This window comes from Xyrauchen texanus, chromosome 15, assembly GCF_025860055.1.
Source record: "Xyrauchen texanus isolate HMW12.3.18 chromosome 15, RBS_HiC_50CHRs, whole genome shotgun sequence".
In the NCBI taxonomy this organism is placed as follows: Eukaryota; Metazoa; Chordata; class Actinopteri; order Cypriniformes; family Catostomidae; genus Xyrauchen; species Xyrauchen texanus.
This window is the reverse complement of record NC_068290.1, coordinates 22,797,193-22,815,240: the sequence shown is the minus strand read 5'-3', so window position 1 is coordinate 22,815,240 and position 18,048 is coordinate 22,797,193. Positions and strand designations below refer to the sequence as shown.

Sequence of the window (18,048 nt, the reverse complement as noted above, 5' to 3'; positions counted from 1 at the left end):
TGGCAGACGCTTTTATCCAAAGCATAAAAACATAAGCAAATCATCTTAAGGAGACATTTGTACGAAAAGTGCCATACCACAAAGTTTTATTAGCATCAGAATAGCATTCAAAACAAATTTAAGTGCAACAAGAATTCTTTTTCTTTTTTTTCAGCACAACTTTGTGTATGCTTTGTATAATCAATCTCCACTTTAAAGTTTTTCTTCTTTTACATTTGACATTTGCATTCTTTGTGCATATCGCCACCTACTTGGCAGGGAGGAATGAAAATATGACAAATAATAATCTGTTTGTCACCCTTGCTTATGGATGACTTTTATGCTGCCTTTATCTGCATTTTGGAGCTTCAAAATGTTGGTACCCATTCACGTGCATTCTGAGGACCTACAGAGCTGAAATGTTCTTCTAAAAATCTTTGTTTGTGTTCAGCAGAAGAAAGTCATACACATCTGGGGCGGAATAAGGATGAGTAAATGATGAGAGAATTTTCATTTTTGGATGAACTATCCCTTTAATAAAGTGAACAGCAACCAGGTCAGATGTTCCAACATACAAAGTTGTGCTGATCATTTAAAAAAATCATGGCTTTTTATACGATTATGCATAGCAATAGTATTTCTGTATTATTTGAAGGCCAATTTGCATATATTGCAGGTTACTGTAGCATTTGTGTCATATTTATCAAAGACCCACTTCGCTTTTTGAACGCTGTATTTTCTAAGAAACAGTTTAATAAATCATGTGGTAATCACTAGTAAACTTCATGCTGAAAGAGTCGACTATGTTAGCTGTAGCTGACTATTCCGTGCAACCCCTAACTACCACCTCTGTTCACTCTACCGAAGCATTCTATGAGCGATATGTGTGTTGTCCTACCTGTCATGCAACGTGGTGCTTCTTGTCTGGTTTGTGACTGAGTTAGCAGGGACCTGTTGATACTATTGTATCGATATCTTGTTTACAATACAATATTATTGCAATTTTTTGTTTAGTGTTTAGTTGTTCAAAATTGTGAAATATTGTGATTTTTCACTCACTTTTTCCTTCCTCAATTTCTTCTGAATGCTTCTTTGCACAATTATGTTTAAAGGAGCACTCAATCATTTTTTTTATATGTCATCTTGGACTTGGACTGACACCTAGCGGCTTGGATGCAGCATAATTTAAAATCAATAGTTTTCAGTTTCAGATGCCATAGTAGACATTTTGTCAGCCATGATAACTTTAAACAATGAGTGAAAGTGTCAAATAACAGCACAGTTTCTGAGCTTAAAGAGTAGTATTTGGCTGATAATGCAATTCTTACATGGCAGCCCCCATGTGCTGACTGAATAAAACAGCTTTTATAAGGTTACTGATATGACTGGAGACTTAATCTCTTGCAAGTACTATTGATTTTATACATATGTTTCAAAATGACTGTTAATTTCTTTAGGAGTAAAACTTTTTTAATGAGGAAAAAAATTACTGAATGCACCTTTAAAGACTGTAGTTTAGTTGAATATGCAACAGTACGTATCGCTCTCTCACAGGCTTTCTCTGAATGGTGGTCTTTTTTCCTTTTTCCCAGAAATATTAATGTGAAAATATATGTAATAACTAGGGCTGTCGAGTTAACGCATTAATAACGTGCGATTAATTATACAAAAAATAACGCGTTAAAATAATTAACGCATTTAATCGCAGTACCACCTGTATACTCCAGAGGGCAGTAAGAAATGTCAGCTGTGTGAGCAACACACAGTTTATACAGTGAAGAAACAACACAGATATGCATTACTATGGGTTCAAATGCGAACTAAGGGATCTCAATATGTGTTTAAAGATTGAGTAGTAAACTATATTTAACTTGACACAGTGACCTAAACATTTTATTTTTATGAGGCAACACACCCGAGACGCGACACAAGCATGTCTGACGCAGGTCGTATGGTAGGGTGACCACCTGTCCCCGCATTTAGCTTTGTCCCACGTCCCGCAAGTCATAAGCAGTGTCCCCGCATTTAATTTTTTTATCTTTATTATTATTTCGGCATCATTTTATTTAATCGTCCTTTAATTACAAAATCACTATTAAAAAAAAGTTAATAAGAAAACACTGAACATGCGCAGCGCAGCCTTTTTTTCTTGCCAGAGCGGGAAAACACTGGAAAAAAAACTGCAACAGAAAAATGGGTCTATCCGGAGCTCCCGAGAAGAAAAAGTGTCTTTGTTCGTATAATAAAGAATTGGAGACAATATATACATGGTTAAAACCAGTTACAGGTGACCCTAAAAAAGGAGAGTGCAGGGTATGCCACCAAAGTTTCACAGACAGCTCTGTTGAAGCAGTTCAGTGCCCCAAACATGACAGCTCTGATATCTTTGACTTTGAGCATTCCTGTCACCAACGCGTTCGTGGAGAGGGTGTTTTCACTGATGACCGCTGCATGGACAGAGACAAGGAACTGAGCATCTGTGGACCTCATCAAAAGTGAACTGGTGAAAGTGAACACCTACACCTGCCAGGAGTTCTACAGTCATTAAGAATGAGAAGGCCCTACTCGAAGCAGCCAGATCAGACAAAAAAAATTAATTCAAGATGCACTAAATTCTGGTAAGATCGCATTTAATCTTTCTAGTCTTTAATAATGGAAATGATGTGCTTATCTGGAAATGTGCTTCTTAACGATTAGATTATTATTTTCACTTCATTATATTTACATTGAGTAGGTCTGAGCTGTTAAAATTAGTTTGTATCGTAGACCTTATGCCAAACTGAGTGACGTTCACAGCGCAGTCATTAACATTTAACATCACTGAAAAAATACATCTAATATAAAATCAATATTTATTCACCTAGTACAATAATAGTATGTTATCTCTCCCACTTGTCCTGCAAAATCAGGTCTGCTGACCTGCAACAGAGCAATAGCCAGGTGGTCACCCTATGTATACCCCTGGCTTGTTTCTAAAAAATAAAAAAAATGTCTGACGCAGGTGTACATCGACGGTTCTTAAACAATCCCTCATAATAAATCTCCAACTGACTGACATATTCACTTGTGTAATGGATTGCTGTGAACTGTATGCCATGATTGACTTATGATCAATTATATGGTAGTAAACAATACATTCTAAAGCTACTTTTATATTGTTTTATCAATGATGAAATGTTCTGCCACAAGAATGTAATGCACGTTAATTATCTGAATATTTTGTTATTATATATATATATATATATATATATATATATATATATATATATATATATATATATATATATTTTTAATATTTAAAGATAACTATGTATAATTATTTCATCATTATATATTGCATTATTGTTATATGAGGGGCTTTCTCAGCAAATATTTGTATATGCGATTTATCACGATTAATTAATCGGGACACCATGTAATTCATTCGATTAAAAATTTTAATCGATTGACAGCCCTAGTAATAACTACAAATATGAATCCTTGGTGTAAGAATGTCAATACATTATTACGAGGTAAAATATTGCAATACTGAAATGTCGATTTTCTTCCCCCAGCATTTAGTACATGAGTCATGTCAAACATTCAGAGGGATTAACAGCATGGGATGAGACCGATCAATAACTCGACACAGATCAATATCCTGTGACCACCTGACACTTCAGGAAGAGGATGGGAGCTAATCATCCCTCTTTTCCTCTCCTCTCAATACCTCTTGTCTTCCTTTGACACAACAACTTTTATTTTTATCCTAAAAACAGCCAAGACTCTTAAAAAAATCTCTTCAGCTCTCTTGCTATTTCTTGGATTCAGTTTCTCTCTATTTCTTTCACTTTTCCCAAAACCAACCATTTAAAGGCTCTTCTCCTTTCCAACATCCTGTACATCATTATGCCTTGTGCTAGAAACTGATAAACATTTAATCACACAGATGTTTTGGTGAGTCATGTCAGCGATGTTGTTCTCTGCGTTTTTGTACTCTATGTTTTGCACCCAAATTATACAACCAAAGGCAGCAAGAGACAGGAAGCATATCTTCAGATTGTGTTCTAATTCTGCATCTATGGAGTCTGCAAAACCCTCTATATCTCACCTCTCCCACTCTCTAGGCCTAGTCCCTGTCGTCAACTCAATGCCACTCTTCAATTCAACACGCTTAATATTCCTGTCATGACTCTCCAAAAGATAAAAAAAGACATCTTCAATTACTATTTCTCCTCTTGCTCACTCTATAATTTTTTCCTCTTTTGCCCGAGTTTCACCTCATTAATTAAGCACATGTGTTGTTTCTCCAATTAAAGCTGCAGCTCATTACTGTGCATCGTTGGCTGTCCCTCCATCTCTTTCTCCATCCCTCCTTTTCTCTCCATTCATTTCAATCTCGGCAGCTCTCTGAGGCAGTTCAATTTTAATAGCTTTTATCAGCAGTCAGGTCCATCATGGCTGAGTACTATTGCTGTTTTACATAACATTGTCACCAGGGTACCGACAAATGACTGTTTGACATGACGAATCATAGTGACCACTGAACAGGTTGCATATATGGAGGTAATAAGCACACACACATTTGAATCAGCAAATACACACTAGTGTAGCTACACCTTCTTTATAAGTGGTTTTGGTGAGGTAGCTTGGTATATAAATAAAACTATAATGACTATAATCTAAGCCTAACTCACACTCTAAACCTAACCTAATAGAAAACATATAGTATAATTTGAATTTTAAAAATATTTTTTTTAATTTATGGATGTCCCAAAATGTCATTTTCAGTACAAAATAGTCCCCAAACTAAAGCTAAGTGCGCACACACACACACACACACACACACACACACACATGTTGTGTTTCCATGTTTTATGGGGACTTTCCATAGACATAATGGTTTTTATACTGTACAAACTTTATATTCTATCCCCTAAACCTAACCCTACCCCTAAACCTAACCCTCACAGAAAACATTCTGCAATTTTACATTTTCAAAAAACATAATTTAGTATGATTTATAAGCTGTTTTCCTCATGGGGACTGAAAAAATGTCCCCACAAGGTCAAAAATTTCGGGTTTTACTATCCTTATGGGGACATTTGGTCCCCACAAAGTGATAAATACACGCTCACACACACACACACACACACACACACACAAACACACACACACGCGAGCAATTGAGTCCAATTGAGATGCAAGTTCATCCATCAAATCTTTCTTACCCGACAGCAGCTGTTGATGCTTTTTTGTTTTTACGGTCTTTTTATTTTTAACTGAAAGTCTTACGGTGGAAAACAGTGATAGGATCTAAAACCTTGGGTTGCACGAAGCTCATATATTAATCTCTGCAAGTTACCGGAATCCCACATAAAAATGTGAGATAAATGTTCAGAGCTGTTATCACACTATTTTATCGAATTACATGACAGACAACTAATTGTCCAATGCTGTAATATTCACACTACACAGGTATATAAAATTCATTCTCAAAATGAAAGTAGTAACCGCAGAGAGTCCTGAAAATGCCAGAGAGTTAGTTCGGTTATAGAATGTGATTATTACTCTCTTTCATAACCAAACTGTTTGAAAACTTGGGATGCACCAATATGACATTTCAGGGCAGATACTGATAACCAATAATTTACAGCTCATTGTGACCAATACAGATACAGATAACCAGTCATTTAACTCTTTGCCTTTTTACCCTTTTAAATGGAGCTGCTAGCTAATTAATAATTACTCTAATGAAACAAAACAGGTGTTGTTATAAAGTTGGAATCTGGACATAAAAATCTGAGACTTCACAATATCAAACTCTTAACTGCTGCTATTTAAGGTTTGGCAGAAGTAACACGAATCAGGAGTGTGACTATATTACAGATGTATGCTGATTTGAATGACAGTACATGCATACATTTTATTGAGTCCATTTATGAGTATTTATATTATATATTATAAAATGAGACCAAAAACAACATAAAAGTGTATAGATGTAGATATGATCCTCACCAGTGCTGGGTGTAATCTAATTACAAAGTAATTAGTTATGTTTAAGACATGGTTATGGCCTTGCCTAAATGCAAACATATTAAGCACTCTGAAACAGGACTGACAACCATATTCTGCTGCTGTGTGAACATAGCCTCTGTCCCCTGTCTGTCGCTCACTTCGATATTGTGTCGAAGAAGCAGCACTAGGGGTCTCTTTTGAGTGCCGAATATACCTCTGATCTATGAAAAAAGGCCAATGAGAAAGTTGGCAGACAGAGGGTGTCCTCCTGCGGCTTCCAAAAAAAACAAAACAAAAAAATACCTGCAGCTCCGCCTCAACCAAGAGCGGGCCCAGCTCTCAACCCCAGCGTCGAGCGCCCCGCAGGAAGCACACGACCCCCGTCTCATGACCCCCTTTGAGGACCCGGAAGGCTCCCAAGCCTTCCTGAGACGGATGACCCAGAGATTGAGACGTTTGCTCTGGAGTTGGTAAGCAGACCACTCCATCCCCCGGTGGAGGGCCGGGAAGAGAACCTTCAGTTTTTTGCATGTTTTTCAATAATAGAGCAATTTCCTCTTTCTCTGGATCACCTGGCTCGCAAATGGCCCGCAAATGCCGTTCTCACGGCACTCTGCCGCCACACCTCAACAGTCCCGGCCCACTGGACGCATACCGCTCGCCTCCAGCCCCACGACTGTTCCCCGGCCGGCCGCTTCTGACGAATCCAGAGGATGCCTCCATGGGACCTCCTCCTCAGTCACTAACCCGCACCCTGTCGGGGCAAGGTAAGTGCAAGGTAAGTGCTTCGAGTCTTCTTTCAGCACAAGAGCCTCGGGACGCACCTTTGTCTCCCGACGCCGCATTACTTGCTCCGCCCCGCCGGATCAGGGCTCCTACGTGGACTTCCAGGTTCGTTCCCAGGTTGGCAAGCGTCACCTTGTTCCCCTGTCTAGGGTAACTATAAGGATTCTGACGACTTTATGGGGCATTGGGGGAAGGGTACGTGCAGTCTGATACAGCTGGTAGTTTTGGCACGTCATGTACCTGCCTGCTCCTGTGTCAGCAGTACACGTACACGGCTCAGCGCATGGCGTGATTTAAATTGGACCCCTAGTGTCGCTTCTTTGACACAACGTCGAAGTGAGCGACAGACGGGGATCATCTAGGTTACGGATGTAACCTCCGTTCCCTGATGGAGGGAACGAGAAGTTGTGTCCTTCCGGCCACGTCGCTGAGCCGAGCCACTGTTGTGGCCGGACCATTTCCAGATCCTCAGAAAATCCTGAATGAAACAGACGTATTTGTACCCGTATGTCCGGGGGCGGGACATGCAAATTCTGTCTGCCAACTTCTCATTGGCCTTTGTTCATAGATCAGAGGTATATTCGGCGCTCAAGAGAGACCCCTAGTTTCGCTACTTCGACACAACGTCTCGTTCCCTCCATCAGGGAACGGAGGTTACATCCGTAACCTAGACGTTTTCATTAATTTATCTCTTCTCTCTATTTATCTTACCCTCCCTCACTCATCAAGTTTAAAAACATCATTCTGTTCCATAGACCAGCTCTTCTAAATTGGCTGTTTGCTTCTCATTTTGCCCTTCATGGTCAATTTAGAAAATAAATAAGTCAAAAAAAGTTTGTCAGTGTAAAACAGCGAGAAATTGAGATCAGTCCTCCTCCATCCTCAACACCAGCGACGGGCTCACTGAGCTGTCACCATGACTGCTGACTCATCAGCTTAATAGCTCTCCCTCCTCTTCTATCAGCCTACAGTCAGCCATTTCTCTCTTTTTAGCCACACTTTCACCGAGCATGGGATTTTCAGTAGGCAAACTTAAATAAGCCCATACTGAGAGTTAACGCCTTATCATGTCCATTTACTCCCAAATCCACACACAAACATGCATAAATGGAACTCCGTGTTCTGTGTAGGAAAGAATTAATGAATAAGAAAGAAAGAAAGAAAGAAAGAAAATAATGCATTAGAATAAAAGAATAAATAGTCAAAGAAAGGAATTCATTGGGCATTATCTGAAGTGCAGAGGAGTTTCAAAGCTGAGAGGCTCTCCTACACAGAACCGTTGAAGAAAAAGTATGGAAGAGAGAGCAACAGAGAGGGAGCAAGGGATAGACGCTGGATGAAAGATGACATTCCCACCCACCTGCGCTCTCTAAGCTCCCTCGTTAACATGCACATTTGATGGCAGTCGTTATCATATGAAAAAAGAAGAGAAAAAGGGGAAAGAAGGCAAAGGACCTCTGGGGATCTCATTTCTTACAGTCTTTCAAAAAAGCATCACCCTTCCTACAGGTCTATGGAGTGAGCTGAAAGATACAGTGTCCCATGTAGCCACCGGGGGCAAATGTAGGCAGGAGGGAGGACTGCAAAATAACCCACAGTGCAACCACCACAGAATGGCTTTGTCAGAGCCAAAGTAACAGTAATCAACTTCGGTAACTGTGCAGAAACCCACGCTTTTCCCACAGGCCAAAAAAGTGTAGGTGTTTATGCGTAAACGTGCAGAATTGCTTTGTCATACTGAACCATGCTGAAACAGATTTCGTATGATTTTGACACGTTATGACAGGAGTGGAGGGCAACATAGGTTTCTGATGTGGATTTTAATTGTTTAAATGGGGCAAGGGTTATTGTCATGTCATTTTTCTTACCATATACCAGCAGTGTGTAGTGGTCGGCTGCACGGCCATAATTATTCTGTGCCTGGCAGAGGTAGGTGCCGTTGTGTGATTGGCTGAGGCGGGACATATGAAGGATGTTGGCCGTTTTCTCTGCCCTTTCAGGAAGCGTGTCGTTCACTCGTGACCACTGGATATCACGTGGTCTGGAAAAGAAGACAAAAGTGAAATGAAAACAGCAGAAGACATCATTGTTTTATTTGCATCATGATACAATCAAAGCAGGAACAAGTCTTTGAAAGAAAGGCAAAAAAAAACACATTTTCCACAAATAATGAGGCACTCGGAAGAAAAGAGAATACTGCACAGGTGACATAAAAAAAGACTAATAATAGAAAAGAACTAGAGGAGAGGAAACTTTAAGGTATCTTTATTATAATTCTTTAAAAGTAAACATTCAGAATTATTTTTATTTGATTAACTGGTTAAATGTTAGAACAAGGTTGTATTCGTTAACATTAGATAACACAGTTCTTAACATTTACAAACAATTAACAATCCTTTAACAGCATTTATTAATATTGGTTAATGTTAATGTCTACACTACATAATAATAATACATGTTTTACAGTAAAATATGTTTATGTTAACAAACAAATATACTTATAATGATACGTGCTCACAATGATTGTGTTTCCCTCTTCAGCAAAAAAAAAACCTTATTAATTCTGCATAAAACATAATATAAAACCAAGCATCAAAATCTCCAATAAGCTAATAAAAAACAAACTCAATAAGCAGATAACAGGCTCCTATGATTCCTCAGTAGAACCTTCCCAACTCATATTTGTTTTCCTTTTAATCTACTGGTCTTTTATTGGTAAAAGCTGGATATTGTTGTAGGTAGATAATCTTAAAGGAACAGTTCACACAAAAATGAAAATTCTCTCACCATTTACTCACCCCTATGCCATCCCAGATGTGTATGTCTTTCTTTCTTCTGCAGAACAGAAAGGAAGATTTTTAAAAGAATATCTCAGCTCTGTTGGTCCATTTAATGCAAGTTAATGGTGGCCAGAACTTTGAGGTGGCACATACAGGCAGCATAAAAGTAATCCATATGACTACAATGGTTAAATCCATGTCTTCAGAAGCAATATGACCGGTGTGGGTAAGAAACAGATCAATATTAATAAGACTTTTGTTTTTACTATAAATGTCCACATTCACTTCAACATTCTTCTTTTGATTTTGGCAATTTGCATTATTTGTGCATATCACCATCTACTGGGCATGAAGGAGAATATTTATAAAAAAAAAAAAAGATTTAATTGTTGATCTGTTTCTCACCCACACCTATCATATTTCTTCTGAAGACAAGGATTTAAACAATGGAATCATTTGGATAACTTTTGTGCTACCTTTATGTGCTTTTTGGAGCTCCAATGTTCTGACAACCATTCACTTGCATTGAATGGCACAACAAAGCTGAAATATTCTTCTAAAAAACATACAAGAAAGTCATACACATCTGGGATGGCATGAGGGTGAGAAATTGATGAGAGAACTTTGGGTGAACAATAACTTTAACTAGTGTAGTCATGCACTGTAGTCACCATCAAAAGACTGCAAAATTATGCTCAAAAATATTTTATACTTGTAAACAACAATTAGATGGTTTTAATTAATTTAAGATGATCATAAGGGAAGAAAAGAAAAGAAAAAGTAAAGAAAAGAAAAGAGAACCATGACACTAAGCAGTTAATACCAGGCAGACAGAGACAAAAGAGCATGAAAGGAGGAGATTACTAAACACACACGTACACAAATAACAGCAGGAGATACATGGAAACTGTAGGGCAAAAGCCTGAGGCTTCTGTTGTGAGCCCACCGCCTGTGAATTGCCTCATGCCTTATCCACCCTGGCTGCAATACAATCTCTGCGTCATCATCCGCTGTAATCCCACTGGACACTTTTAATTACAAGCCTTCACAGGATCCCAAACCACACACACTTTCACAACACACGCATATGACCACAGAGCATGAGCCTGCCAAGGAACTGAGGGATAATAAAAACACCCCTCCAACAAAAGCAGACACTGTTTAATTGGTGAATAATGTCAGAACAAACAGGATCGCAATGGCTTTATATCCTAGCAGTATGGAACAGTGTACCGTGTGCTCAGCTACCATGCAGCAGCACCTGTATCCATTCCTCATCCCTCTATCACTGCACTCATTTATCTCCACCCATCCTAAGTCCACTCACTCTCTGTAGGTGGGTGGGAGGGCAGGCTATTCTCAATTCTCATCGGTGCATCCCCTAATCTTCAATCGTGTCTCTGCAATTAAACATTTATGTCTTTCACACTCTCTCCTTTTTGTTCTCCCCATCAGTAAATCATAGCCTTTCGTCTCTACTTCCCAGCTAAGGCCCCTCTGAGCCCATTTTTCTCTCCTTCTCTCTCTGTCATTCCTTCATTTCACCATAAAATGAGTGACAGTGGCAGTTCAACCATCCTCTCTATCTCTTTATTCGTCCATCTTTAATATCTGCTGCGGTCCCTTACAAGACTTCGGAGAGGTTTAATGGCTTCATGCTCACTGCCTCTGAGGGAGAAAGGGAGATAATGAGAGAAAGTGAGAAAGAAAGAGAGAGGGAGATATGGAAGGAGTAGAGGACATTCATTGCTGTTCTCCCTCCTGTACAGATGCAGGATAGTCTTATTTTGGAGCCATTTACTTTACTGGAGTTAGATTGAGATGATCCTCTCTAAGTACATTGGATTGGTAAAGTAAGAGCTGCTCTTGTGGGACCAGTTCAGATGATTTGTTTTTAAAGCACATGTAGAAACAGAACTTCACACAAGGTTTCACATCCATCAAAATCTCCCACATGCAACCTGACACATACATCCAAAAGAATAACACACACTCGTTTACACTCACATTGGGTTGCCGGTAACGGAGCAGATGAGACTGAGGGAGTCTCCTTCTCTAAGGATGCCCTGAGGGGGAATGATTTTCACTGTAGGAGCAACTACAGAGATAAAGAGAAGGATAGAGAGAGGCAAGCACATTTTCAACAGGTGTCAGGATACAAATTCACTGTTGGTTACGACAGTTACAAACACCCAAAAGCTTACTCTGACTCAGTTGTATTTTTTATAGAGTAACAGCCTTTTGACTTCATACTTTGATTCCTTAGGCTGGCCTACTTTATGAGACGAGGTCTTGTTTAAAGTTTTTATTCGATTTGTTCGACATCTATCCATGTTGTCATATTTCAAATGTTCCTGATAAAGTTGCGTTATGTGCAACAGGATATACTTTTGCCTTTTCATCCTTTATTATACTAGGCAAAATGTAACACAAACAAACAAACCTTGTTAGAAGCTTGCCAAGTGAACATGTTTAAGCAGATGGGAATTTAGTGAGCTAATAACAACCGTTAATTGTCTAATATGGCAGTAGTCATGGAAACAGCATTGTTGGCTCACAGTGAACATCCAGGCTGTAGTGACGAACTCGTTTCTGCCCCACGAGTGTAGGGTGAGATGCCTCACAGCTCATCGCCGCTCCGTTATCTTTCCTCTCCACAGGAATACGGATAGTGTTAGACACTCTCACAGTCTTCCCATTTTCCTGCTGAGAGATCACGCCTAAAAAAGAATGAAACGAAAAAAGAGGGAAGGAATGAGAGGATTAAAAAGTCAGTTGTCTCAAATTTTTAAAATATGTTTTACATTTCAACAAGACATTATTTGCATACTTTTAAAAAGGATTGCCCTGATTATTTCAAACAGTATGAATTTGATGCAGTGAGTAATGCACCTTGCACACATGTATTCCACCTGCACAGAGCAAGTTTCATTATTCTTGTGAGATTATTACATTTTAATTTGATGATGGAAAAAATTTAATGACAAACAGAGGGTGAAGGGCAGAAAGTGAGAATGAGGGAGAAAAAGAAGAAAAGGGATGATGAAAGACGTAGACGGCTAGAGCAGCAGGCCAAACTAACAGTTTTATGAGGGATATTTGGTAATAACCTTCAAGTAGACATTTTAATTATTTTCACTGAAGTGTAAAAAGAGACTGGCTCAGAGGTCTTTTTTTGGGTAGAGGCACACACACACACACACACACACACACACACACACACACACACACAAAGAGACAGATACACACGTGCACACACACACACACACACACACACACACACATATTTTCTCTGTTCCAAAATGTAGTGAGCTGCCTATGAAGGTAGGATTTGAAGTCATCATATCACCCGACATAAAGGCTATTCTAAAAGGTAGGCAAATAAATTATGCTGCCACTTGAAGAAATATTCTGGGTTCAATACAAGTTAAGCTCATTCGACAGTGTTTGTGGCATAATGTTAAAAAATTATTTCAAATTGTCTCTATTTAAAAAGGTTACAGTATGCACCAGGCCTACTGGAAGTGATTTTTTTAGAGGGGTTAAAGGCAGACATGTTAAGACTATATATATTTGTATTTCTTGTTAAAACTTTATTATTTGAATTTAAATTTTTACAGTCACTTTAGGGTTTATGGTGTTATGTCTTCATGGCCAAAATGTTAGTGATTTTATCACACTAAAATAATGTTATCATGCATACTGTTTACATCTAGTGGCTATATTTTTGAAACAGTGAGTATTGTAACATTTTCCGATAAAGTGCCTCACTGTAACTGTCATGGCTTGGGGAAGACAAAATACAGCATATGAGGGTGAACCCAACTGCAGGATTTGTATTGATGGTGCCAGGAATATACAGGAGATAAGCAACAGGATAAATCCAACAAATGACGATGACAGGGAACGATAACAAGGATAAAGGTTACACTTAACTATAACGGGTGAGAGCTTAGTGTGGTTTGGGCTGTGTACAACAATGAGACTAGACAAAGACTAAAGGGAAAGGGAGAGAATAAATTATTCTTGATGAGCAGTGATTGGTGACAGGTGGTGCTGATTAGATTATTAGAAGGACCGTAGCCGTGGCTGAATTCAGAATGACATTGGCCTACTACTCATTCTATGGCAGAAGTAGTAAGAGTAGTATGGGTAGTATGCCATTCACAACTCGTTTCGAAGGCTGTGCCCTCCGGAGGTCGCATTTGTAGGCCACGTACATCTTGTTTCAGAAAAGCAAGGAGGACTCTGAATGCAGCCTTTGAATGCGACCTTCTTTCACGGGAATTCAGAGGACGCATGTGGTGCATCCTTCGTGGGCACTCACCACCCACAATTTTTTACTTCAGAGAAAATGAACATATTTTGTCTAAAAAAATCCGCCTGTTTAAACGCAAGTAATGTTAATTCCCAAGTTGAAGTACCTCAGTAGATGGGTGCAGAGTATATAATATGTATAATTATAGTAATATATAATACAAATTAAGTATTATTGACTAAAAGTACAATTGTAAAATCTATTTTCTTTTCCCTCATACATCATTATAACTCCACTAAAATTGATCTCATATATTCCCTTTCAAAAGGACTTTGTTCCCTTCTCACTTACAGTGATCACTCTTGTTAAAGAGTGGCATGCTGTCATAGCAACCATGACAAGCTCTATTTCAGTTTGTCCTACGAAGGCTGTCTCATTTAAACAAGGCTTGTTTAAAGGAGGACATTCGGCGTCAAAGGACGCGTCCTAGCTAGCACAGCCTTAGCAACATGCACGTAGCAGAAATTGAAACGGATATCCACGAGCAGAGCTGCATTTTATGCTTTGTTTAGTTATGTCTTGGAGTGGTGGTGGTATAGTGGTCTAAGCACATAACTGGTAATCTGGTAATCAGAAGGACACTGGTTCGAACCCCACAGCCACCACCATTGTGTCCTTGAGCAAGGCACTTAACTCCAGGTTGCTCCGGGGGGATTGTCCCTGTAATAAGGGCTCTGTAAGTCGCTTTGGATAAAAACGTCTGCCAAATGCATAAATGTAAATGTAAATGTCTGTGAAATTCTCTATAATGAGGTTTTCTGTGCTGTACTTAGACTCTCTACACATTTTCTACTCATCTCCCTTGTTTTCTGTGCAGTTGCTCACAGAGACTTGCACACAATTATATAAATAATTTACTTTTATTATAGTTTGATACATTTCTGATAACCCGCCACTAAATAGCCCATAATAACAAAACCGACTTTGATTGGCTTTTTCTGACCAAATAGGTGGTTCTTGGCATATTGAAGCTGCTAAAGAGCCCAGACCTATGCTATAGTCATGCTATAGTCATAGGTCTGGCTACACGAGACTATATTGAAATCAATTGTATGTTGATCTATTACAAAAAGTTGCCTATGTTAAGTGCTTCAAATCAGAGTGGTTCCATGTGGTTCCAGTTTATGACCATTTATATGTAGGGTAATACTTTTACTTGATTTCTTGATGTCAAGTTGCCATTTTATGTATAATAATCTTATATATAATATCTTATATATAATATTATACTATATATATATATATATATATATATATATATATATATATATATATATATATATACATAAACACACACACACTGACCATATCTTTTCATTCTCCATTGACCTCTCTCATCACCAAGGCATATATATATATATATATATATATATATATATATATATATATATACACACAGTTGAAGTCAGAAGTTAAAATACACTTAGGTTGAAGTCATTAAAACACAATTTTTAACCACTCCACAGATTTCATATAAGCAAACAATAGTTTTGGCAAGTCATTTACGACATCTACTTTGTGCATGACACAAGTAATTTGTCCAACAATTGTTTACACACAGATTTCAAATCAATCCCAGAACAACAGCAAAGGACCTTGTGAAGATGCTGGAGGAAACAGGTAAACAAGTATATATATCCACAGTAAAATGAGACCTATATCGATATAACCTGAAAGGCTGTTCAGCAAGGAAGAAGCCACTGCTCCAAAACTGCCATAAAAAATGCCAGGCTACAGTTTGAAAGTGTATATGGGGACAAAGACCTTACTTTTTGGAGAAATGTCCTCTGGTCTAATGAAACAAAATTTGAACTGTTTGGCCATAATAACCATCGTTATGTTTGGAGGAAAAAAGGAGGGACTGATGCACTTCACAAAATAGATGGTATCATGAGGAAGGAAAATGATGAGGATAAATTGAAGCAACATCTAAAGACATCAGCCAGGAAGTTAAAGTTCGGTCGCAAATGGGTTTTCCAAATGGATAATGACCACAAGTATACCTCCAAAGTTGTGGCAAAATGGCTTAAGGACAACAAAGTCAAGGTATTGGAGTGGCCATCACAAAGCCCTGACCTCAATCCCAAAGAAGATTGGTGGGCAGAACTGAAAAAGCATGTGCAACCGAGGCCTACAAACTGACTCTGTTACACCAGATTTGTCTGGAGGAATGGGACAAAATTCCAGCAATTTATTGTGAGAAGCTTGTAGAAGGTTACGTTTGACTCAAGTACAAACATTTTCAAAGTGTATGTAAACTTCTGACCCACTGGGATTTTGATGAATAAAAGCTGAAATAAACCATTTCCTCTACAATTATTATGACATTTCACATTCTTAAAATAAAGTAGTGATCCTAACTGACCTACAACAGGGAATGTTTTCTACGATTAAATGTCAGGAATTGTGAAAAACTGAGTTTAAATGTATTTGGCTAAGGTGTATGTAAACCTCTGACTTCAACTGTATATATATATAGCGAACAGCTCACTAGGTTTTGGAACAAAGCTACTAGCTTGCGCTTGCACTCACATTTTTATATTCTAACAAAATTGCTAGAACACAAGTCTAAAATCGCAGTCTGCACTTTTTCTGTCTGTTTTTTTGTTTCTGTTTCTTACTCTCTGTCTCCTTCATTCTTTTTCTCCATCTATTCCCCCTTGGAGCCCAAAAAAGGAAAGCAAACAAAGACCGGAAGCAAATGTGATGGTACTGAGAGAGAAACAGAGAGATATGGAAAAAGATGAGAATTGACAAAAAAATAGGTATAGGGACACATTAGGCTTCACCTGGATCCACAATCTGGCACAGTTGTGTTTGTGGGTGTGACAAAAAAAGAGGTCTCTTCCGCACACATGTGAAGGGACCCAGATGGACAGATACATTTTAAATTTGATAAAGTAACATAAAACAATAGAGAGGAAAATGTGCCAATGAGCAAACATATGGGAGAGTGAGGCAGAACTTATCTTCCTGGCTGACAGAGGGATTAGAAGAAATTAAGGAAATTAAGGACATGTACCATAAAGACATAAAATCGGACAGAGAGACAAAGCAATATACACATATGCTTTAATCAAATTTGAATCTTTTGTGTGTTAATATGAGATTATACAGTATATGTATGCTATGAGCATGCAGTATATGAATATTTTTGCAATGAATAAGAGACTCTTTTGTGACATTTAAATGCATGCATGAATGCACAAGTGTCAGAAATAAACCTTTACGTTAAGGAGCAATATTTGTCCCCTGGATTTGACTTTCACTGTCATAAGAGCATTTGTCTCTAACCATAGAAAAATACATGTGTCATACATTTAAGTCTAATACTTCAGTTTAATCAATACATTAACATAGATTATCAATCTGAAACTCTTAACTAGACTAGACTATTAAGATGTTACAAATAAAAAAACAGCAATTAATTATAGGGCTCCACATTTAAAAATTCAAAGCCATTTTTGTCACTTTCGTGGCATTTTTGACCTAAGCCCTGGTTCAGTTCTGACCAAGGTATACACTCTCACTCACCAGGAATCTCTCGGCGATCTCGAACCCAGCGTATTGTTGCTGGTGGTTTGCTCCGTGGGGATACACATGTGAGTTCCACCTCTCCGCCCTCCACTGCCTCTTTTTTAACCTCCACCATGGGCACCTCTGGGGGCACCACCACTGACAGCGTGGCCACCTGGTGGTGTGTGTCATCTGTGTAGAGCTGGCAGAAGTAACCGCCCTCGTCATACACACTAACATTGGTCAACGTGATCCGCACAAGCCGCGGTGTGAAAAGAACCATCTGAAAACGGTCATCTTTCAGTGCTGTGAGAGAAAAAATAGAAGGGGAGGCAAGTATGGATAAGTAGACAGGATATAAATATATCAGAAAAAGACAGATGAGAAGTTGCAAAATGTAAGTAACAAAATGGTTTTGTGTGGGTGGGAATGAAGCAGAGAAATGTAATAGAAAACAGTGTTCGGGAATATAACTACAAGTACAGATGCTATGCTTCTAACTTCAGTAGCTTGACAGTAGCTCAGTTGTTTCCAAAATATTGTAATGTTGCTTTTTCAGTAGCAAGCTGTTTTTTCTGTAGTAGCATGGCTTGATACAATACATCACTGTTTTTATGTCACGTTGTACAACCCCAATTTCAAAAAAGTTGGGACAGTATATAAAAAATAACA

At 38.5% G+C, this 18,048-nt stretch overlaps 1 protein-coding gene across 3 annotated transcripts in view; it reads right to left on the bottom strand.

Annotated features, from left to right (window-relative positions):
• LOC127656263 (cell adhesion molecule 4-like) overlaps positions 1-18,048 on the bottom strand; it is a 190,539-nt gene that overhangs the window by 11,371 nt on the left and 161,120 nt on the right. For all 3 annotated transcript variants that reach the window (XM_052144500.1, XM_052144499.1, XM_052144502.1), the window contains exons 3-6: positions 17,395-17,682; positions 12,101-12,262; positions 11,550-11,640; positions 8,631-8,803 (exon numbers count right to left, since the gene is read on the bottom strand). In XM_052144500.1, the coding sequence (XP_052000460.1) occupies positions 8,631-8,803; positions 11,550-11,640; positions 12,101-12,262; positions 17,395-17,682 (714 nt within the window). The remainder of the gene's footprint in view (positions 1-8,630; positions 8,804-11,549; positions 11,641-12,100; positions 12,263-17,394; positions 17,683-18,048) is intronic.